The sequence below is a fragment of the Baudoinia panamericana genome (genome assembly GCF_000338955.1).
Source record: "Baudoinia panamericana UAMH 10762 unplaced genomic scaffold BAUCOscaffold_13, whole genome shotgun sequence".
Taxonomy (NCBI): Eukaryota; Fungi; Ascomycota; class Dothideomycetes; order Mycosphaerellales; family Teratosphaeriaceae; genus Baudoinia; species Baudoinia panamericana.
In genome coordinates, this window is record NW_006911269.1 from 415,409 (window position 1) to 435,524 (window position 20,116).

General features: G+C 55.2%; 10 protein-coding genes across 10 annotated transcripts; 2 read left to right on the forward strand and 8 right to left on the reverse strand.

Annotated features, from left to right (window-relative positions):
* Positions 1-427: 427 nt before the first annotated feature.
* Positions 428-2,447, reverse strand: BAUCODRAFT_77701 (uncharacterized protein; the record flags this gene model as incomplete). Its single annotated transcript, XM_007682268.1, has 4 exons — positions 428-1,026; positions 1,088-1,589; positions 1,643-1,831; positions 1,893-2,447. The coding sequence occupies 4 exons, from the start codon at positions 2,445-2,447 to the stop codon at positions 428-430; spliced, it is 1,845 nt and encodes a 614-aa protein (XP_007680458.1).
* Positions 2,448-3,448: 1,001 nt separating this feature from the next.
* On the reverse strand, positions 3,449-6,663 carry BAUCODRAFT_569527 (uncharacterized protein; the record flags this gene model as incomplete). Its single annotated transcript, XM_007682475.1, has 3 exons — positions 3,449-4,172; positions 4,215-6,102; positions 6,410-6,663. The coding sequence occupies 3 exons, from the start codon at positions 6,661-6,663 to the stop codon at positions 3,810-3,812; spliced, it is 2,505 nt and encodes an 834-aa protein (XP_007680665.1). The 3' UTR covers positions 3,449-3,809.
* A 499-nt stretch (positions 6,664-7,162) lies between these two features.
* Positions 7,163-7,378, reverse strand: BAUCODRAFT_126215 (uncharacterized protein; the record flags this gene model as incomplete). The annotated part of the gene is made up of 1 exon (XM_007682476.1): positions 7,163-7,378. One exon carries the CDS (start codon positions 7,376-7,378, stop codon positions 7,163-7,165), a length of 216 nt encoding a protein of 71 aa, XP_007680666.1.
* A 145-nt stretch (positions 7,379-7,523) lies between these two features.
* BAUCODRAFT_38240 (uncharacterized protein) lies at positions 7,524-9,066 on the forward strand. The gene is made up of 5 exons (XM_007682167.1): positions 7,524-7,631; positions 7,701-7,784; positions 7,849-8,246; positions 8,298-8,352; positions 8,414-9,066. The coding sequence occupies exons 1-5, from the start codon at positions 7,587-7,589 to the stop codon at positions 8,747-8,749; spliced, it is 918 nt and encodes a 305-aa protein (XP_007680357.1). The 5' UTR covers positions 7,524-7,586; the 3' UTR covers positions 8,750-9,066.
* A 436-nt stretch (positions 9,067-9,502) lies between these two features.
* On the reverse strand, positions 9,503-10,888 carry BAUCODRAFT_282291 (uncharacterized protein). Its single transcript, XM_007682477.1, has one exon. The coding sequence runs from the start codon at positions 10,619-10,621 to the stop codon at positions 9,659-9,661; it is 963 nt and encodes a 320-aa protein (XP_007680667.1). The 5' UTR covers positions 10,622-10,888; the 3' UTR covers positions 9,503-9,658.
* An 11-nt stretch (positions 10,889-10,899) lies between these two features.
* On the reverse strand, positions 10,900-12,481 carry BAUCODRAFT_38244 (uncharacterized protein). The gene has a single exon (XM_007682168.1). The coding sequence runs from the start codon at positions 12,037-12,039 to the stop codon at positions 10,927-10,929; it is 1,113 nt and encodes a 370-aa protein (XP_007680358.1). The 5' UTR covers positions 12,040-12,481; the 3' UTR covers positions 10,900-10,926.
* Positions 12,482-13,118: 637 nt separating this feature from the next.
* Positions 13,119-13,799, forward strand: BAUCODRAFT_55947 (uncharacterized protein; the record flags this gene model as incomplete). The annotated part of the gene is made up of 1 exon (XM_007682263.1): positions 13,119-13,799. A coding segment is annotated over one exon (681 nt), but the record flags the coding sequence as incomplete, so codon positions are not given.
* A 398-nt stretch (positions 13,800-14,197) lies between these two features.
* Positions 14,198-16,410, reverse strand: BAUCODRAFT_282374 (uncharacterized protein). Its single transcript, XM_007682478.1, has one exon. It carries the CDS (start codon positions 16,126-16,128, stop codon positions 14,320-14,322), a length of 1,809 nt encoding a protein of 602 aa, XP_007680668.1. The 5' UTR covers positions 16,129-16,410; the 3' UTR covers positions 14,198-14,319.
* Positions 16,411-16,567: 157 nt separating this feature from the next.
* Positions 16,568-18,566, reverse strand: BAUCODRAFT_38246 (uncharacterized protein). The gene is made up of 6 exons (XM_007682169.1): positions 18,302-18,566; positions 18,041-18,253; positions 17,942-17,983; positions 17,578-17,876; positions 17,142-17,512; positions 16,568-17,087 (listed from the first exon to the last, which is right to left on the reverse strand). Exons 1-6 carry the CDS (start codon positions 18,470-18,472, stop codon positions 16,693-16,695), a joined length of 1,491 nt encoding a protein of 496 aa, XP_007680359.1. The 5' UTR covers positions 18,473-18,566; the 3' UTR covers positions 16,568-16,692.
* A 1,029-nt stretch (positions 18,567-19,595) lies between these two features.
* BAUCODRAFT_38249 (uncharacterized protein) lies at positions 19,596-19,959 on the reverse strand. The gene is made up of 2 exons (XM_007682170.1): positions 19,688-19,959; positions 19,596-19,627 (listed from the first exon to the last, which is right to left on the reverse strand). The coding sequence occupies exon 1, from the start codon at positions 19,935-19,937 to the stop codon at positions 19,722-19,724; it is 216 nt and encodes a 71-aa protein (XP_007680360.1). The 5' UTR covers positions 19,938-19,959; the 3' UTR covers positions 19,596-19,627; positions 19,688-19,721.
* Positions 19,960-20,116: the final 157 nt, after the last annotated feature.

Here is a 20,116-nt window from a genome sequence, read left to right on the forward strand (position 1 = left end):
CGAAAGCGTCCAGGTCCATCTCATCCGGGTCGTCGACCTCAACCTCATCGTCATCGACCTCCTCAATGCGTGCGTTCGCCATGCTGGATTGTGCAAGATGCGTACAATGTTCTGAACAACTTTGGCCGTCTTAAACCTTCAATCAATCTGGATGTGTCCCCTCAATGTGGGGTCAATCAATGCCAAGACACCATCAACATCTGAGGAGGATAGGCAGCACGACAATGCACACGCTTGGTACTCTCGCTACAATTGTAACCCCCCAGCGCTATGCAAGAGGGATCGGAAACCTTGCATCATGCTCAGCCTCCAGTGCCAATGCGCCACCCAGTAGAACAGCCCATGAATGCACCGCTTCGTCGAGCATCGCTCATGTCTCGCATCATCATCACCTAACACTTCATTGAAACCCCTTCCACAACCCCTCCTACCTCGCCGCCCCCGCCCTCGCCTGCACCTCCTCCCCCTCCCTCGCCCTCCTCGCCTCCTCCTTCCGCTTCAACCTCTCCTGATCCGCCCACCACGCCGCCTTCTCCGCCTCATCCCGCTCACGCCGCAACCTCTCCTTCTCCTCGCGGATCCTCCCCGCCTCCGTCCCATCATCCTCCACCAACTCGCCAAACCACGGATGCTCGAGCGCCTGCCGCGCCGTAATCCGCTTCTTCGGGTCGTACACGAAAATCTTCCGCAGTAGATCCAAGAATTGGCGGTTGAAGTTCGTGGTGGGCGGGATGGTGTCTTCGAGCCGCTTCATGCTGCGGACGAATTTGCGGGATTGTCGGGGGGTGTCCGGGAGAGGGTAGGCGAGTTCGCCGCCCTTGAAGAAGCGAGCGGCGCTGTTCTTGTCGTTGCGTTTCGAGGTTCGCGTGACTTCGCGGATGAGATGTTTGTCGATTTTGGTGTTGAGCACGGCCTCCATCATGGCGAGATGTTCGCAGCAGTCGTGGGTTTGGAAGAGGGCATCGCCTGTCCAGCACTCTACGAGAATGCAGCCAAGTGACCATAAGTCGATGGGATGCGACCAGCCTGTATGTATCATGTCAGCCACGACAATCTTCTTTACGTGAAAGTAGGCGATCCGACTCACCAATTCCCAATATAATCTCCGGCGCCCGATAATGCCTCGTACTCACCACGCTAGAGTGGTACTCATCATCGAACGTCGCACTTCCAAAGTCGATCAAATTGATCTGCGGACTCAGCAACACCCGCCGGAACTTGGCACTCCGCGCCGTCAGCGTACTGCTGCTCGGTATATTCCTGTTGTACGTAAACGTCTGATACGCGTGACTCAGTAGCAGAATGTTCTCCGGTTTGAGATCCGTGTGGATGAGGTTGAGATCGTGGAGGAAGGCGATACTGCCTAGTAATTGGCGAGCGAAGGCTTGGATGTGTGAGCCTGGGAATGGCACGAAGCCGCCTTGTTTGAGAAAGTCGAAGACGGAGAGGCCGAGTAAGGGCGTGACGATGCAGATATGTCCTCGCCAGTCGAAGCAGTCGCGCAGTTGAATGCAGCGGTTACGGTTGGCCTCGTCGGCGGAGCGGATGGTTTGGAGCACTCGCAGCTCGATGCGGGAAGCGTCGCGGTACTAGTCAGCCGTCAGCATGCTCTTCCTGAAGAGATTGTGTAGAGAAGACGTACCTTTGGCACCGCCCTGATGATCTTGACAGCAACTTCATTGCGTGACCGTATATCGATAGCTTTAACGACCTTACCAAAGGTACCCTGTCCTAGCAGGCTGACCAGGTTGTACTTGTCGCCTAACCTGCTGTTCTCGTGGATAATGTAGTGGCCGTCATCATCATCGATCTTTTCACTGCTCTTATGCCGCTGCTTGGACATTACAACGTCAGCTCGCGCGTCATAGATGTTGGGGGTTACGAAAACGTACATCAGCCAACACCGGCACATGCACATCCTTCTGTTTCTTCGGCAGTTTGGGCGGCGGTATGTATTCGCCGTACTCCGCCAGATACCCTTTCGGTCCGGATTGGTCACTCTCGAGCTTCTTCCGATCTGCATCTGACGTCCGAGTGGTCCGCTTGCGCTTCTGGCCCGGCAGAGGACCTTCTAACTTGCTGCTCGAGCTTGCGTTGGATCCAAGAGATGTCGGTGCGGTAGTGCCGCCCTGATAGCTGTCGGTCGAGGCACCATTTGAGAGCGAGTAAGGCGTGTTCGTGGTGCTGTACGACGGCAGGTCTCCCGTAGCACCATTAACCCGCCTCTTCTTCTCCACGTGCTGTGACGATCCAGAGCCATTCGTCACTGGTACCGGCCTGTGTGGCTCTTCTGGTACCGGGCTGTCGTCGTCATGTATCCAGATCACCTCGGCGGGTGGCTTGCCGCCATAATAGGCATTCCAATCGACATCATTATCCCTCCGCCTCTTCTTTGCTTCCACGCTGGAGTGTCTTGCATCCGCAGCGGACTGACTATTGGCTGGCATGTGTGTTGATCCTGCTGTCACTGCAGGCGCACGTGGCACTTGCACTGGGGCCGCTGGAGGAGGCCTCTGGTTCTGACTCGCTCGACTGGCCGTCCGTCTCAAGTCGTCGCTTGACCTCTGCTGAGTGAGACCGTGGGCGTATGTGTACTCAGCACCGCCTCGTGACTGGCTGGAACTGTGGTGACCGTGTGTATAGCCGTTACTCAAGCCGCTGTATGCGTGTGGTTGTGCTGGTGCAGGTGCCGGTGGGAGATATGCTTGGCTCTGCACGTTGCTCGGTGGTCGAGTGGGAATGCTGCCGTGAAAGCTGGCGTTACTGCTGGGCCGTGGCAGAGGCAGGTGACGCTCGTGCGGTGATGGGAGGTATCGGCTGTGGTGGTGATGGTCCAGGTAGGAATGTGGTGCGAGTGCTTGAGTGAGCACTGGTGTGGACATGCTTCCGTTCTTCACCTCCTCCACATTGGGTGAAGTGTCCCGGGCAGATCCTATGCTGGACAATGGTGGACGGCGGTGTTATCAAGCTCTTCACGCGAGAATGATGTCGTCGTGCGCTTGATTCGCGGGCAGACGCTGCCGAGTCAGAATGGGGAAGCGCCGAGTGTTCACGCCTCAATATGCCACCAAAGTACCCCTCCTGCTAGCCGTGTGCAGATATATATGGCCTGAATGGTGTCGTGAGTGTCTGGGAGACGCTGACTCGTGGCAGTTTGGGTGCGGGTTAACGAGAACGTGCCGGAATGATGGAACAGGCTGTTTCAGACCGCAGCAGGGAATTGCCTAAGCGGTCCGAGTCGAAACACCCGTACACATAACAGAGTCGATGATATGTCGCTGCATTGCCAATATATCGCCCGTCTCTGCTGCTACTACTGTATGGGTTGTCGAAGACGGACTGTAGGCAAGGAGCTTGGGGGGGTGAGAGGAGAGGGACATGGATGCATGATTTCGAAGATCACCTCACATTCGATCATTGCTCGCCGCCCCACAAAGTAAAGTACTGTTAGGCAGGTCAATCACGCAGGTGCCCCGGTGGTCTCCGCTCGAAATCCAACCGGACGTAAAGCTTCCATCTCACCGCCCATATCAGCAACATGCACACTGTCTCAACTAAACACCCATAAGCTCTAGATAATGCCATATCGGTACTGTTGCTCAAACATTGGCATTTCGCTCCGATGGCACTCTCCATGGCGACCCCAACGGTCGAACATCAAGACGGCTTTGTAAGCATCAACGGGCAAGATCCTGCCGCGTCACTACCCCATTAACCAGTCCTCAATACGCACCTCTGCGTAGTTGTAACAGACGGCTTTTCGATAATATTATCGGCACTAAGGTCGACAGCGCGATCAAGTCTGCTTACTACTGCCAAAGCGGCGCAACAGTCTCCACCGCCCTCTCAACCACGGCCCTCACTCTATCTCCAAGCGTCTTGTTCGCACATTCGACTTTTAGATTCTCCAACCATACCTTCGCCACATGCTTGTCGACCTTGATCTCCACCCCAGGCACCGGTATGCCTAGAGCATGTAGTCGAGCCATCTCCGCCGCTTCAGCCTTCTCCCTACCCACTTCGTCTCCACCATCGTCCTCTGCCCCATTCTGCTCTGGCGCCTTCGGTCGCGCAATAGGCGATATGGCATCCTCGCCAAACTGCGCCTCGAGGAACATAAACACCCGACTTAGTCTCTCCTCCGGACCGACATTCGCAAGTGGGTTTCTGCCCTTACCTGCGAGCTGTGCGTCGCCATTGTTCTTGTTGTCGACCGGGCTGTCGCCGAAAGCATCGTACTGCGCCTCTCGCTGTTCATGGGTGTGGCTGTGTGGTTTGCTGCTCTGCCTGATGGCCGCAGGTGACGACTCGACAGAGAGCAGAACGGCCATGACAGCGTCCGCGATGCTGTCGTTCGTCACGTTGCCCTCCCATTCTAGCTCGATCTCTCCGCTTGGCGCTTGCTGAATCAGACGGACAGCGCCGCCCATGACATCCATCACCGTCGTCCGTCCTTGTTCGTCCGCGACTCCCGTCTCCCCGTTTGCGCTCGCGCCATTCACCTCCGTCTTGCCTCCGTTCGCAACCATCTCCACCGCACCAAAAGTGCTTTCCAACGCCCATTTGATAAGGTCAACACCAGCAGCGGCCAATGTGATCTTCTGCCGACATAGGATGGTAGTCGTTGTCAAACCCGCGTACTCCTTCAGGTCTTCAGGCGCCATGAGCGAGAGCTTAAAGTCATTCTGTACCAACACACCGCTGACCAGCTGACCCTCATCCTTCCTCTTCTTCGGCTCGCTCTCGTTGCCTTCCTCGTCGCTTGCTGGCGGACTAGGCTGTTGTGCAGCAGTGGGCGGGCTGATCTCATTCGCCAGCCTCCCCACCACACGCGCGTACTTATCCTGCCGAAAGGGGATATGTAGCTCTTCGCAATTGGCGGGCGAGTAGACCTTCATCTTCTGCAGACTCAGCAATCTACTCTTCAGCCGGTTCATATTGTGTTTCTCCCCATGGACCAGGATTACGACAGGTGCATTGACCTCCTCAATGAACGTCCGGTTTTCCTGCCCATCAACGTGCGCCGCGAACGAGAACTCCTGAACTGTACACCGGCGCGGTATCATCACGTTCTCGTCCGCGCCCGTCCGCTTGCCCAGAATCACAGTCTGAGGTTGACGATTCGTCATGACCGCCGGTATGCTGTCGGGCTCAAGCATAATCGATTTCGCCATGGTGCCTTCGACAGAGTAGCCAGTGATAATCACGCCGTTCTTGGCATCCGGTGCCCAGCGCTCAAGCAGGCTGCGACTGACTCCATTCTGTAACATACCAGGCGAAGCTAGCATTACACACCCCCCAACGTCGTCGAAGCGCTCGAGAGACTTCAAGCTGCGGATGTGCTGGAAGTCCCACGGTCCGCCCACTCCATCCGGATTCGCTTGTGCAGCTTGAAATTTGGTGCGGATGTTCTCGTTCATGGCGTCAATGTAGGTCTGGTACACGACCATGCATTTTCGCGCTAAGCTGCTGGCGAAGTAGATTGGGAAGCGCTGATACTCCGGGTGCCGTGCCCAGTAGTCTTCCAAGATCAGCAGTAGTTCTTGTGCGCCACCGAGAGCGAACGTGGGAAGTAGAGCGCGGCCGCCGCGGTTGAGGATGCCGGTTATGGAACGCATTAGTGCTGTCTCGCGTTCGGCGCGTGGAACGTGCGTGCTGATGCCGAAGGTCGATTCCGTGATGAGACAGTCCACATTGACGTGGCGCGGAATGGATGCGGGCATTAAGTGACGGTTGTCTTCGCGGGAGTAGTCGCCCGTGAAGAGGATATTGAGCCCAGCGATCTCGATGAGATACATGCATGCGCCGAGGACGTGGCCGGCCGGGTAGGGTGTGAACTTGATGCCATTGTGGATGTGGGTTGTATTGAAGGAGATGGTTTGGATCTGTGGCATGGTTGTGAGGATGTCTTGCTCGTTGAACAGCTGCGCTACATAGCCGTCTGTGCCGGATGTGGCGGAGGTGTGAGTGTTCTGTACGCGGACGGAGTCTGTCATGAGATGCTTGTAGATGGCTTTAGTTGGGTGCGTCATGTATACACGACCTGCAAAAGGCGTCTTGGCGAGAACGTAGGGTAGCGAGGCGACATGGTCCATGTGGAAGCTGCACATTGAGCGCGGTTAGCTGTCTCGTCCATGTCAATGTGTATGGCACGGTCTTCGTGGGCTGGCCGGATGCGGTCACGATCTGCTCTATTGAAGGAATGAGAAGTGAATGGAGCGCTGGTGGAAGATGATATACACTGACTATGTAGGCTATGGACCTGTTCGCCATGAGCATGTCCGCACAAGCTTGCCAACAGACGCACCAGTGCCACACTTGACCGGGAGGGAAACATGTCGTATAGCCTGCATGACCGCACCCGCACCGCCCAGCTGTCAATCGCCGTACCCTGTAGGGGAGCACTTACTGTGTTATCAACAGCACATCAACTGTGCTCAGATCGAACTCATCATAGAACGGCAAAGCTGCCAGGCCATCGTATGCGGGATGTATACCGGCATCCAGCATCACCGTCTTGCCCTTGTACTGTATAATGTGGCATGAGCGGCCAACCTCGCTGCCTCCGCCAAGCGCGACGAAGGTAAGCTCATCTGACGGATCCACAGGCTCTTCATCGGGTGCCGGTGTGCTCATAGCAGCGTGAGCGCGTTTTGACGCCATACTGGCGGTAGGATGTGCGTGTGTCGCCAACGCGATGTGTCTGTGGTGCTGCGAAGCCAAGATGAAGTTGTGTGTCTCTAAGTGAAGTGAGCCGCGATGCTGAAGCACGGGCCTTCGGGCCGTCTGTTGGCGCGGCCGCCCGTGTTGCAGGGCTTCTCGCTACCCTGTCGCCGCTACATGGACACCTGGTAGGCCAGTCCAGCATGCTTAAAGCATTATCGGCATCACTAGCCTGGCAACTTTAAAGAGATCTGAACAACACCTGTCGCTCACTGGCGGCAATGTTACTGACGTTGACCGCAGCGAGAACTCCCTCATAGCCTTGACGGGCATGCGTCGTGCCCCAGCTATGATCCCTCAAGCTGCGTTTTGGAGACTTGCCTTGGACCAAACAGTTTAATGCCGGTTACGGGTCGGCGGAGGCAAGTTGACCAGGCCGAATACCTTATAAGAGCATCGAAAGTCACGCAAATGCACATTGCCGCCAGGCCCGTTTATATCAAAGGCACGTAGACACTTTGGTAGCCTGAGATGCCTTCTCGATCATATCAACGTTTACGCTCGGGAATCTGCTGATTCCAGCGTCTGCAGCTGTTGCGACAGTCCAAATGCTTCTACACGTTTTAGACTGGAGGCGTCGCTTGCTCCTGCACACTGACGTGTGGGTGACGGCTGACGGCTGCTCCCTAAGCCTTCCCCAACGGTGGAACTTCATTTGTTGATATCGACCTCGTGCTTGCGCTTTCTTGAACTCTAATCTCGCAGCTCATCTATATACGCTTGCGACGAGCGAATACCAGCATCGAGGACGAAGCACGAATATAACGATGGCCGACCTACCGCTTCCGACACCGTTCGATCCCAACCAATGCAAGGACCTCGCCGCGCCTTCCAAGGTGCAATTTGTCATATCATGCCTACTAATGGCGTGGGTTGTGCTCTGTACGCTACCGCAATGGGCTCGTATTGTAAGAGCGCTTACAAGCGCACGAGTATGTCAGCGTCGGATCTGCTAACGACACTCCTTCACGGTTTAGATTAGCCGCAAATCTGCTGAAGGCCTGTCAACACTCTACATATTGCTGGGATCGATCTCGGGCGTCTGCGCGATTGGCAATGTCGTACGTGGCATGCGAGACAGTACGGTGTTGAACGTGCCGCTAACCCAAATGCTCGTCGCTACAGATGATGCTGCCGTCCTCGGCCATCGCGCTAGACTGTTGCAATGTAAACTCCGGGTTCGCCTGCGTGAGCGGGCTGCTCGGCATGATGCAGGTTACGATCGGCATTGCTTGCTTCTGGGTCGTGCTGGGACTATACGTCTATTTCGCCAAAGAAGAAGCCGTCGCTGAGAAGATCGGTCGTCGATCTTCCATTGCCGGACCTGAGAGAACCAACCGCCGCGCGACGCGAGCGTGGTATGTACTTATCACCGCCTGCAGCTTCGCTCTCCTCATCTTGGTGATATCCTGGACCATCCGGCTCCGCTTCCCGCAGTACTCTCAGACCTGGGCGAATGTTCTCGGCATCGCTGTGGCGGTTTTTGCATGCCTTCAGTGGATACCTCAAGTGGTCACCTCTTTGTATGTTCTCGACTACCGTCGCGTGAGGTATGCGTTTACTGACCATGGCAGTCATCTCGGCCATCTGGGTAGCTTGAGTGTGCTCTCCCTCTTGCTCACCACGCCAGTAAGCCATACTCGCTCTCTTCATGTCAGTTGAAACCTCTGTCGCTCACTTTGACATGCAGTACACCTTGATCTTCTGCATCTCCATGATGGTCCGCGTCGGTATTGCCGGATGGAGCGCCTGGATAGTCTACGTCCTCGTCGGAATCATGCAGCTCATCTTGATCATCATGGCTGCCGTATTCGCCATACGAGACCGACGAGTTGGCGAAGATGGCAAGCCATTCCAGACCGTGCTCGAGGCCTCGCTACCCGCTAGTTTCGATGGCTGGGCCATACGCGCACGTGGCGATCGTCCATCGGTTGCGGCATCAACAGTCGCGCCCAACGAGCACCCCAGCGAGCGCAGTCCGCTATTGTCGCGCCGGCGGCCTTCGGACGCTGTCAGCGAATCGTAAGATCGTTTCTACCCGAGCTACTGCGAGTCTTGCAGACCAGAAGCAACCCGAGAAGGCATTGTGATTATCCGATGCTTGGAGTGTTGGAGCATGGCTGAGCGAAGGTGATTGTTCTGGGAAGCACGGCGCTGAGGAGTGTGCACTTTAGCGAGTGAAAATACCCTTTGCAGACTTCTGTAAACTTATCAATCGACTTGTGGAGACATTTCTCCACGCTAGGAGGTGTTCGTATCGTTGCCACAGGCCATACTATGCGTATCCATGAGATGTGCCTTCTCTGCAACTTGCCCTTGCCTGTCTCCAGCACTTTTCATCTCGCACTCTGTGCGCTACAGTCAAAGCCGAGCATCATTTCTCGGCACTCCTCGTCGAGACGGTTGCCCAAAGGAGAGATCAAAATGCCTGTTGGCGCCGCGAAGGAGACTTTTCGAGACGTCCATTCCTTAATCCGATGGCCTGCTTGCCGACTACCTCGTGCATTCTTGTGGCCAACGAAGCAGCTTCTGCACCGTTACATATCTGTCAGCACTGGTTCGACGCACACTCAAGGTGAGGCACTAACAATCGCGGTCCTACTCGCTCTAAAGCTCAATTAGGCTTCCACATAGCTCTAAAGCTGCACAGGCAGATAATGTCGACACACGGACACCCTGCACCGTCGGGTCAGAAGTGGCTGAGCAGATGGTCGAGGGACAGGAGTGGTCGGTGGCCACCACTGCCATCGAGGGCTGCCACATCTTATGCATTGGAGGTCGAAGCGGCTGCGGAGCTCCGCTTTCCTAAAGACCACCGGATTCCCAGTGTTGGAAAAGGAATGGAGAGCTGCTGGTAGGCTGTTGCGGCTACTTCAGACTCTCCGCAGGGCGCGTGCGTATTGCTGGTGAACAATGTGCTGTTGAGCTGGATCAACTAACTCCCGACCAGCGCATTCTGAAGGGCGGTGGCCACAGTGTCAAAACTGATCTTCCCATCGGCGTCGCTCATGTCTTGCTCCAACACTCGCTCATATACAGCGTGCATGTCTTTCTCGGTCACCCGAACCACCCACCGTGTAGCCGTCACCATGGTCATCATGCTGCCAGACCTTCCAAGCACACCGGCCGCGTTCAGGATGCGCTCGACCCATTCATCGTCGGCATCGTCGCCCACAAGCTTCGCAACGTCGAAGAGATTGACCATGCGCTTCTCATCAAGCTGGCGTTTCACGGTACTCACAGCCAACTCTCGCCGTTTAATCTCCGCTTCCCGTGCCTTCGTCTCCTGCTCACGTTTCAATCCGCGCTCCCGAGCCTTCCTGGCTTCAAGTGCAGCTTCTGTAGCTCGCCGACGTTGACGTTCTGCTGCGAGTACGGCTTCGCGTTCTTGTGCTCCCTCTGCATCACGAGCACGCTGGATATCACCTTGAGAACGCATGAATTCGTTGTAAGCCCGTCGTTGGTCGCGTTTGGCCAGAGCCTTCGCCTTCTTCGCGCCTACGTTCCGTTGAGAAGGCATCTGTACTTGAGGAGCATGGCGCGGGTGATCATCGAGCATGTCGGTGGGTTCGACCGCTTCAGCCTGAGTGTCGTCTGCATGCCCGTCTGCGTTGAAAGCAGGCTCCGCGGCCTCATCTTCGCGTCCGTCAGTGAGTAGGTCTTCGCCATCATCCTGGACACGGGGGTCAAGCTGCGTTTCGGTATGTCCAAGTTGCCCTTGGGTGTTGGCGTCTTCATCCTGACGGCCACGGTGCCATTCTTGGAAACGACTTTGAATCTGCGGCGCAAAGTAAAGAGCGCTGCAGATAATCGCTAAATGGAGGACATCTTGCAGAATCGGTGTCCCGGGCGTGGCAAACGGCAGCAAGCGGTTAAGGAAAGTGTAGAGTGAAGCCATGTCGCCACGTACAGGTCACGTTTCCTGCGCCTTCAAATTTAGTCTTCAAGTCATGCACTCCATGCGGGTGCGGTCCTTCTCGCGGTGCTAATCACCGTGAGATGTTAAACAGCGTCCTCGAAGTTCCTCGTGACTTGCCAGTGGACTCTTTGGTTGACACTAATGACCACTGCGCAGAGCAAAGAGGAAGTGGCAATGGGTGATGTGAGCGTTCAGTGGACCCTGACACTGACTAAGGCCTGGAGCACTACATATACAGGCTTAAAGAGAACAGTGAAGAGGGAATGATTATTTTGATCTAGACTTCACGGAATATCATCTACACTGCTCACGTACTTCACGTCCGCAGCATTCAGCTCCGCCCGCTTAACGACGCTTGCCTTGTACAGCTCCTTTCGCAGACGGTTGACAGAGCCCAAGGGCTTGTGAGCCTCGAGTCCGTACCAGACGTTGAGCTTCATATGGTCGTCCCAAAACGCCCTTCGCTTCGATTCGAATACATCTTGCCCCTTTGGCAGCGTGATCTTCGCAACGGTCTCGAAAGGATACTTCTCCTCATTCCATGGCTTTGACGTGTCTTCCACACTCTGTTCTTCGAGTTTACGACAGAGTTGAACACGAAAGTCGAACTCAGCATCGTGCTGCTGAAAGTACTGTCGGAGCCAGATGGAGTGTTGTTCCCGGTCACTGCTGTCTGTGATCTGCGCCCTTTCTGCGAGATCCTGCTGAAACTGGCCGGTTGGGAACATGACATACTTGGCTACATTCTCACCGTATCGGTACGCAGACTGGCTATACATTGTATACGACATGAAGTGTTGGTTTGGTAACCCGGCTGGAGCAAACTGAAGGTCCTTGTCCTGCCTTTTGCCGATCTCCGACTCACGGCCGTTCTTATCATCGAAATGCCGGTTTCGGATATCGAATATCTCGACGCACGTCGGCAAGTCCGTCAGCTCGAGCAATGGTGCATTGTTGAAAGTGAAGTCCTGGGTCTTCGCATTCTCACCTTCGGGGCTGAGGAACGTGCCGTCCACCCCGAAGACTTTCATGCCACAGCCTCTCGGTCCTGGTGCACGATCGTCCTGTAAGAAGCTCGGCTCGTTGGCGTAGCGGATCGCTAACGGATATGTTTCGCCGCCTTTGCTGAACATTCCCTGAGCCAAGTGGTGAGGCAGGTTCTTCTCGACAGTCATTGACCCTTTTACGATCGCTTGGACTTTGACGTGGGTACCACGGAAGCCATGTCGATGGCGGGCAAAGTTCTTCTGTTGCATGGTATTGACGATCTCAATGAGCTGCTGAACCAGCTCGTCCTCATTGGGAATATCTGGTTCGACATTGCTGTCGTCCCACCTCACAAGTTCGTCGGTACTGTTGCTCATGCCTGTTACAGAAGATAGTACTTTCGACATCATTGTTTGCAGTAGCCGTGTACTTTCGGATTTAAGGAGACTGCCTGCATCAGAGTTCATCTACCAAAGGGAAATAGACGTTGTCAACAAGTGATCTCATTGCCAAGCCATATGCGCTCTAAGCTTTCCACCTGAGCGGATCGTCCAGTAAGACCGTATTGCTACTGAACTGTACAGTGACGCTGGTGACCGTTTACATGTAGCGTGGGCTGACCGTGCAGCTGTCAAACTTACAGGTTCGGGGGTGGAGGAAACTGTACGCTGCTGGGCGTCGGAGCGCAGGTCACATGGTGTCCCCAAATAGAGAGATCATTATCCCCACCTTCTTGGCCTGGTGAAACTCGGCTTGGTCAACACTGCCGAATGCTTATAGCGAAGTACGGAAGTCCAACTGTCAAATGGATATCCGCTCTCAAGGAAGTACATCATCCCAGCAGAGCCACTTGCGGGCTGTACGTCACATCAGGTCAGCCGCTGTATTCGCAGTTGTGCTGTGGCTTGGGGCGAAGAGTGGAAGTTCATTAGCGCATGCCCAATCAAGCGCAGCCGGCAGAACGGTTGCACGCCAAGCTGGCAGCGTCGATCACCACGTACGGAGCCTGCGGGCAGGCAGTGCTGACGCGACGGTACCATTGCTGCTGTATTGTCTTCACTGTAACATCTCGTCTGTCCGTTGACAAGACAACATCATCGACTCGTCCACTTCAACCATCATTCCGACCCTTCAGGCCTCCCATATACCTTATCTCGCGATTGCACCGCCAACGACCGGATTCCCTCCGTATTTCGTGCGAATCCGGACGTACAACCTCGCTTCCAAACAACTGTTGGACCACGAGTGCTCACGAACATAACGACACCAGCGCACACGAGTCTGTTAGGCGCAACTTACACCTATTCCACTGGACGTTCTGCGATCGGAGGTGCAGCGAAGCGACAACATCAGCGCCGCATTGTTTCCGAGGTGAAGAAAGGCTGGGCTACCGTCTGAGCCGCGGCGCATCAAGAGACTGGCTCTGGTGAATGCGATAAAGCGGAAGCGAGCGCCAATGCGGCGGCGCGCTCCAGACTACAGAACGATCGATCATCTGGCGCAGGAACGGGATGCGACACCCTGGTATTGGCGCATGGTTGCGCTTGGCTCGTCTTTCATCATCCTGGGCGGGTACCTCATGCTGCCGGTGACGTTTGACAGCAACCCAAAGCTACGGACTTCTGTTTCCGTGCTTGGCATTTTCGGCATAGCCTTGTTGACAGCAGGCTTTTCCTTTACGGCGCTCTTATGCTTTGCTGTGCGGAACCCGCTCTATCAGGCTGAACTGGTCTTCTTACCGGCGCTGACATCGTGCGCTATCGGGCTACTTACGATCTTTTACGACTTCCTGATCAGCTCGAGATATGTCTGGAATGTCCCGGCGCTATTGCTTACCATCGCGGCCGCGATCAGCACGATCGTATACGGTGGGCTACTCATGTACACCCATCGGAGAATTGGTGTGGTGAAGGCAAGAGGTCCAAGCGTTCCACTGCGGCCGCACAGCATGCAGAGCAGCGTTTCAGGCCCGTGGCAGGACGCGAACTTCTACGAGAACTACAACCGGAATATGTTTCCGACGTTTTCGCGAGAGCAGCCACCGCTTCCGGGCTATGATCCGAACCAAATTACGGAGGAGGAGATGCAGCGGCAGCAGATGCTAATGCTGTTACTCCAAAAGGAGCAACCTCCGACGCCGGACCCGTCTCAGAGCACTTTCCGCATTGACTGGCAAGGGCAAGAGGAAGACGGACCTCCGGCGAATGGCTACTACGCACCCCAGCCGCAGTCGGGATACCCGCCGCAATCTGCTTACCCGCAGACAGCGTTTCCGCCGCAGTCGGGCATTTCGCGGCAGTGGACGGGCGAGCTGAGACCGTGGGATGGTATTTGGAGGGGGCCGCCTAGAAGTACAGTTTCGTCGTCCATTCAGCGCTGGGACAGAGACGTGAATCGCGAAAGCCGGGAGGAGCGGAGACGGCAGATCGAGCATGGCGGACGCTGATTTCTATGTATTGCTGCGAGTAAGCGAAGCTGAGTTTAAGCACACGTTGCCGCCTGCCCTACTGCCATTGATAGTCGACATACGTTTCAACAGTTGGTGTCGTACGCTACAGCATTCCGCGTTATTTGCTGTTGACATCGCTAGCGCATTCCACAGTAAGCTCCGCGTAGTTGCAGGTTTCAAAAACCTCTTACGGACAACGATTGCTGATCGAGAGTTGGACGTTTGAACGCGGACGTAGCAATTACATTTTGTCAAACACGCGGGTGCCTGTGAACCCATGCTTCGGATTACCGTGGTGCCGTGCGTCGCCCCTATCCGTCAGCTCTCCCTCGTCATCCTCCTCATCATCACCATTGAAAAGCACACTCTTCTCAGCCTCTGCGCCATGCATCATGTCGAAGCTTTCGCCACTGCTAGACGCGGTCGGACTATGTGGCGCGTGTGTCGTCGCAGTGACCGCAGCCTTTTCCTCGATCTCACCTGTCGCGCTGAATGCTGCATCTGTTGTGTCTGGGCTTGATATCGCGCCACGCCACAGCATACAGCTGCCTGGTTTAGTAGGCTCGCGCTTGACTTCTTGCTCTGCAAGCGCAAACTTCGTGCCTTCGCCAGCACCAAGAGCACTTCGGTGCCATTCTCCAAGGAACATGCCTTCCGGGTCCGCTTCGTCGCGAATCTGAAGCCATTTCTGCAGGTTCTCCCCGAAGGCTTGTTGAATATACGAGGAAGAGGTGAACTGCCAGTTCTTGGCATAATGTGGCTTTGCGCCCATTTCTCGCATGAGCCATTCAAAAGCTTCGTAGTAGCGGTCCTTACATGGTGGGTCTTGCAGATATGCTCGATAGAGCGTAGCATTCAGGTATAGCGTCGGGCCATCCGCGCACGTGTTGTCAAGATATGGTCGTGGCGTGTGGTTGAACGTCGTATCCGAGACTCGGACCTCAATCGGACAATGCACGTACAGCCCCTTGTTGCTGAACGGAATCCTGCCTTGATCGCCCTCTCGGTTGATCCAGGCTGACAATCGCGTGATAGCCTCCGGACCTTTCGACAGCGGAAGCGCCCACTCATTCACGAATTGAGAGAACAGGCAGTTCATGAGCAATCCTGTCCTGAGCGGCTCCACAGCAGTCGTGGACTTGCCGGTGCTAAAACCGTACTGCATGCCGAAAATGAACCATTCGATCCATGGCAGTAATTGTGGTATCCAGTTCGAAAGATATAACAAATTATGATATGTGTGGAAGCCCACACTCTCGCCGTAAAAGTTGCTCTGCGCTGCGCGAGGCGGGCTGCTTGTCCGTTCGGCTGACCAGACAACGGCACGCTTCGTGTAAGGCATCCACCATACCCGCGTGAACTCCTTAGCCGACCATAACGTGGTGTTCCACGTGCCAAGGATGTGAGAGAGCGGTTCGAGTGTCTGCGCCCACTCGATGTTGCAAGCGTCTGCCATCTCGTATTCAACTTCTGTAATGATGCCCAACGCGCCTAGGGAGATGAGTGCCGCGCGAAAGAGGTCCTCATTCTGCTCAGCTGAACACCGCACAGCATGACCGTTCGACAAGACAATCCGCAAGCTTCGCACCGACTCTGACAACAGGCCATGCTTCAGCGCACTGCCGTGTGTCGCAGTCGCTATTGCGCCCACAATGCTCTGCTCGTCGATGCTTCCAAGGTTCGGAATCGTAAAGCCTATCTTGTTCGCCTCATCGTTCAAGTGTCTAAGCCGGATGCCACCTTCAACCAGCATCGTCTTCTTTTGCCGGTCCACCTTCAAGACGCGATTGCATTTGTCCAGGTTGACCATCCATGATGATGTACAAGTCAGAGTGCTCGGTGAGTGGCCGCATCCAACCACAACAATACGTCTTCTGCACTTTCGCGCAAGATTGACAATCTTCTGGACCTCCTCCAGCGATTCGGGCCTGATGTACAGCTCCGGTCGGCTTGAGAAGGTCTTCGCCCAGGTGTAGTGAACATGTTTGGTGGTGGCGCGGAAAGGTACTGAAGGATCGGTCTTGGCAATCTCCTGCTGGATTCTGTCCATATCTGCAAGGATTGAAATACTTCCAACGTACGAGATTGTGGAGGGTCGATGTATGGGATGGTAGTCAGACTAGATAACTTGCAGACTTTCAGTCACAGCTATCGGAAGTATGGAGGGGCGTCATATTCGGCGCCTTAAGCCAGTCGCTGAAGAGTGAGCGGCGGGCAGCAGAAAGTGATGATGCGATGGTCTTCTCTCCGCCAGCAACGCGCTTCTGCGCCTGACCGAGGATCTGGGCTTCGAAGTGGGGCGCTTGTCATCGATCTACATGTACCTTTCCACCACCACCCTGTCTACTCAGTGATGCGGTGTTCGTTGTTCGCAGATGCTTCGAACTAAGGTTGAAATTACACCCGACCTCTTCGGATCTCACGAAACCCCAGCGGGGCTATGGTTAGGGTACTTCGGCATGACTGTGTCGACCAGACATCAAGGTGGAATCGTCACGCTTGTCATGTCTTTCGTAAGCTAAACTGTGTACATATTCTTCACCACAAGGGTGCCACATGTCTATCGTTCGCCACTACATACATGATGGGGATACGACCCACCGCAGTCGACTTTTCACCATCCTCCAGGCCGCTCACCCCAGAATCCCGGACCCCAGCCTCCAGGACCCCATGTCTGGAAGTTCGTCGGGCTGCAGATGGTCGCACAGCTGCCGCTGCTCGTTGGTGGTGTAGTCGTCGATGGGCTAGTGGTCGCAGCACGGCTGCTACTCACAGAGCCACTGACGCTCGCTAGGCTGCCTGTGCTCGTCGAAAGGCTGATACTTGCCGACGCACTGGGGGAAGGGCTACCACTCGACGCCCGGTTGGTGCTGGTGGACGGTGCAGCTGCCGACGCACTGGCGGAAGCGCCACCACTTGACGCTCGACTGCCGCTTGAGGACGTGGTAGCGGTGGGCGCAGTACTCGCCTGGAAGCCTGCGCCAGATGGGTAGTCCGAAGCGATGGTATCTGCACCCTGTGTAAGCAGGTGTGTGCACAACTTACCGTTGTGGTCAAACTTACCGATGCGCGAAGTGATACCGCCCACTGCAGTGCCAGAGCAGACACAGCCCTGCGCCAGACTGCCAATGCTGGTGACTGGCGGGGCTGCACAGTGCGTCGACACTGTGTAGGCGGGCATGCTGTAAGGTAGGCCAGTAGGCACAAACTGCGCGCGGACGAGCACCGGAATCACGGCGCCCGTGCTGAGTGAAAAGGGCTGGTGGCCCAGCACTCTCAATATCGAACCGATCTCGCCGCTATGACTGGTCACTGAGATGTAGGTGTGGTCATCGTCACTAAAGACTGAGTCGAGCGCGATACGGCTGCGGGCGTCTTGTGCCGCGCTCGTCTCTGCGGTGACACCATTCCAGAGCTGATCATATTCTGTGAGACTAAACGGATACCAATGTCAGCACTGTCTCGAAATGTTGGTGGGATGTTGAGCAGAAATAGATACCTAGCATCAATGTTGTATGTTGGAAAGCGGTTGCGGATATAGGTTCGGTTGCTGCGTCTGTCGCAGGTATGGAGAGAGATGCCCTCTCGGAAGAGCTCGCGGACAGTTGGAACGAATGGGTAGTAGGCTGGCAGGTTAAGGCCACTGAAGGTCAAGTTTGCGGTGCGAAGGCAGCGTGTTAACGGAGAAGTATAGTAGGACTGCGGGAACGGGATCTTCTGGATGGCAATCTCCTGAGCCCAGAAGTTGTGGGCGACGAGGGCTTGATTGATGCCGTTTGGCGTGAGGTCGGCGTCAGCCTACGTGTTCATGGGTAGAATGTCAGTTATATCCCCAGATAAGCTCTACATGTCACTCTACATACCCAGTTGGCGGTTGCGTTGCCGTTGAGTTCAGCCCAGTAACACTACGGTTCAATGGCACATCAGCTTATGCTCCAGGTTTTGATCTTCGCAGTACCTACGTTCCACGCAGGTGTGCCGTAAAAGGTCTCAGCAGCGTTGTGATATCCCTCGCCGTGCCTGCCGAACCAGATGACCTTGTAGACAGTGTTGAGCGGAGCGTTATTGTTGAGCCATTCGACCTGGAGCGCGAACTTCTGCCATTGGGTCAGGGTAGTGTTGACACCTGAGGTAGCGTCGTAGGTTCGGTTGATGAGGCCGAAGTTGGTGGCAGTCTGGATATGGATCAGTCTGTAGCTAACACATCGCGCAAGGGAACTCACATAATCAAAGGTACTGGCGTTCGTGGTCGGGTTGTCTTGTAAGAAGTAGCCGGTCACAGTGGTATAGTTGATGAACCCTGTTGCTGGCGTGGAGGTAACGTTGATGGTCTGCGCCTGAGCGCTGGACGACAGCAAGGCCGCCGCAGCGGCAACAACGAGGGAAGTGTACATTTTTGGTATATTCGGGAGACGAAGACGACGTGGAATCAGACTTACTCAAGCTCTATATGACTTACTCGGAGCTTCTGCGGACTGACGCCAGAAGAGGCAGCGTCATGAAGCACTATGCCTGCGCAGTGCTGTAACTAGCAGCAGATCCGTTCGTCTCATGCTGCGCTTGCACAAATCTGCAGCGATCTTGAGTTCACGCAGAATGTTCCTGCAGAAGGAAGTCGGCATGCAAGCGAATGCGATTGGTCCACGATGGCACGTGGAGAGAGCTTCAATGGGTCGAAGTCTTGGCGCGGGAAAATCTTGATGCTTGCACGTTGTTGCGGGCCTACTCGCAGACTACAGCAGAATATTGGTAGCAACGACACCAACGCCGTAGGACAGGAGGATCACTGCCAGCCTGGAAGTCCACTGGCTACGTTCGATCACTCCTGCAGTCTTAACAAACGACTCCGGAATGAATACACGGACCTTTTGTTTACCAAGGTATATGCTGCTTCGAACCATTGCTGTAAAAAGCATCGCGAATGCCCAATATGGGATTTGTTCAAAGACGGGCCTGAAAGCTTGAGTGGCACCCCTCGAGTTGCATTCATCCTGTAGCCTTACAGCAACCAACTACACGTTTACAGCGTTTACACTTCCCTTCGGCACAGTGCTCGCAATGAGCCACCGCGCCAGCCACCGTCAGCTCAGGATGCCCGATGCCTCGGAGGTATCGCGCTGTAGGTTCAAGCGCTTGCGTTGACTCTTCGATCAAGTGATTCCGCACGTTCCCTGAGATCGCAGATGTGGCGATTTTGCCCTCTGATAGGTACAGTGAAACCAAGCCTTGGTGCGATGATCGCCGCAGGTCCCGGTCGAAAACGTCGAAGTCCTGGCCTTCCAATGCGCGTGGCGCTAGCTCCAGTCTCCGGACATGTCTGCACGTCTGACCGAGCGTACCAAACCAGGCGCCTATGTCGTACATGGAACAGAGTCGGAATACGTTCTTCGAATAATACGGCTCGAGCGACTCCGCGCGAACTTTTCGGCAGACCGAAAGCAGCGCCCGATGCAGTTCGCCTCTGTGACCACGTTCATAGTGAACGTAGACCGGGTAGTCGAGGCTCGCCGTCTCCTCGAGAATCTTCAAGCGGATCTCGGCAGGTAGACCTGCGAAGTGTTCAGTGTGCCATCAGCAGCATCTGAACCGCAGAGGTATCAGTCTCGTACCAAGAAGTGTGGGTATGCTACCTAATGGCATGTGTTAATATGCTTCAGATCTTACATCCACTGATTGCTGGCTGAAGGCCCTTTGCGTACCAGATTTTCTAGCTTTCCTAAGTAATGGTCCTACAATCTGCCGTTGGCCGACTGTATCGGTGCCTGATTGAGCTACGGGCATCTGTTCTTCCTCGGCTGCGATTGGCTCCGTTCTGCGTAAGCACTTGGACGGATATAGTGCTATTGAGGTTCCCTTCATGTTGGTAATTGTGGGCTTTGAGGTATGAAGTACTGACCCAGTCAATGCTATGGTCACTGCATCTGCCCAGCAAGTGCCCACGATGTAGCTGGAGGTCGTCCAAGTCAGTCATGCCTCAGGCCTACGCCCAGGCCCAGCCGCTTTCGCGACACCGTGTGACTCGGATGCGGCTCTCGCAA

Bases quoted from the DNA above. Each gene is read 5' to 3' on its own strand.
- BAUCODRAFT_38240 (XM_007682167.1), top strand. From the start codon at position 7,587: ATGGCGTGGGTTGTGCTCTGTACGCTACCGCAATGGGCTCGTATT. The intron at 7,632-7,700 runs GTAAGAGCGCTT...TTCACGGTTTAG, and splicing joins TACCGCAATGGGCTCGTATT to ATTAGCCGCAAATCTGCTGA. The intron at 8,353-8,413 runs GTAAGCCATACT...TTTGACATGCAG, and splicing joins CCCTCTTGCTCACCACGCCA to TACACCTTGATCTTCTGCAT.
- BAUCODRAFT_282291 (XM_007682477.1), bottom strand. From the start codon at position 10,621: ATGGCTTCACTCTACACTTTCCTTAACCGCTTGCTGCCGTTTGCCACG.
- BAUCODRAFT_38244 (XM_007682168.1), bottom strand. From the start codon at position 12,039: ATGATGTCGAAAGTACTATCTTCTGTAACAGGCATGAGCAACAGTACC.
- BAUCODRAFT_282374 (XM_007682478.1), bottom strand. From the start codon at position 16,128: ATGGACAGAATCCAGCAGGAGATTGCCAAGACCGATCCTTCAGTACCT.
- BAUCODRAFT_38246 (XM_007682169.1), bottom strand. From the start codon at position 18,472: ATGTACACTTCCCTCGTTGTTGCCGCTGCGGCGGCCTTGCTGTCGTCC. The intron at 18,254-18,301 runs GTGAGTTCCCTT...ATCCATATCCAG, and splicing joins ACGCCAGTACCTTTGATTAT to ACTGCCACCAACTTCGGCCT. The intron at 17,877-17,941 runs GTATGTAGAGTG...ATGAACACGTAG, and splicing joins GCAACGCAACCGCCAACTGG to GCTGACGCCGACCTCACGCC.
- BAUCODRAFT_38249 (XM_007682170.1), bottom strand. From the start codon at position 19,937: ATGAAGGGAACCTCAATAGCACTATATCCGTCCAAGTGCTTACGCAGA.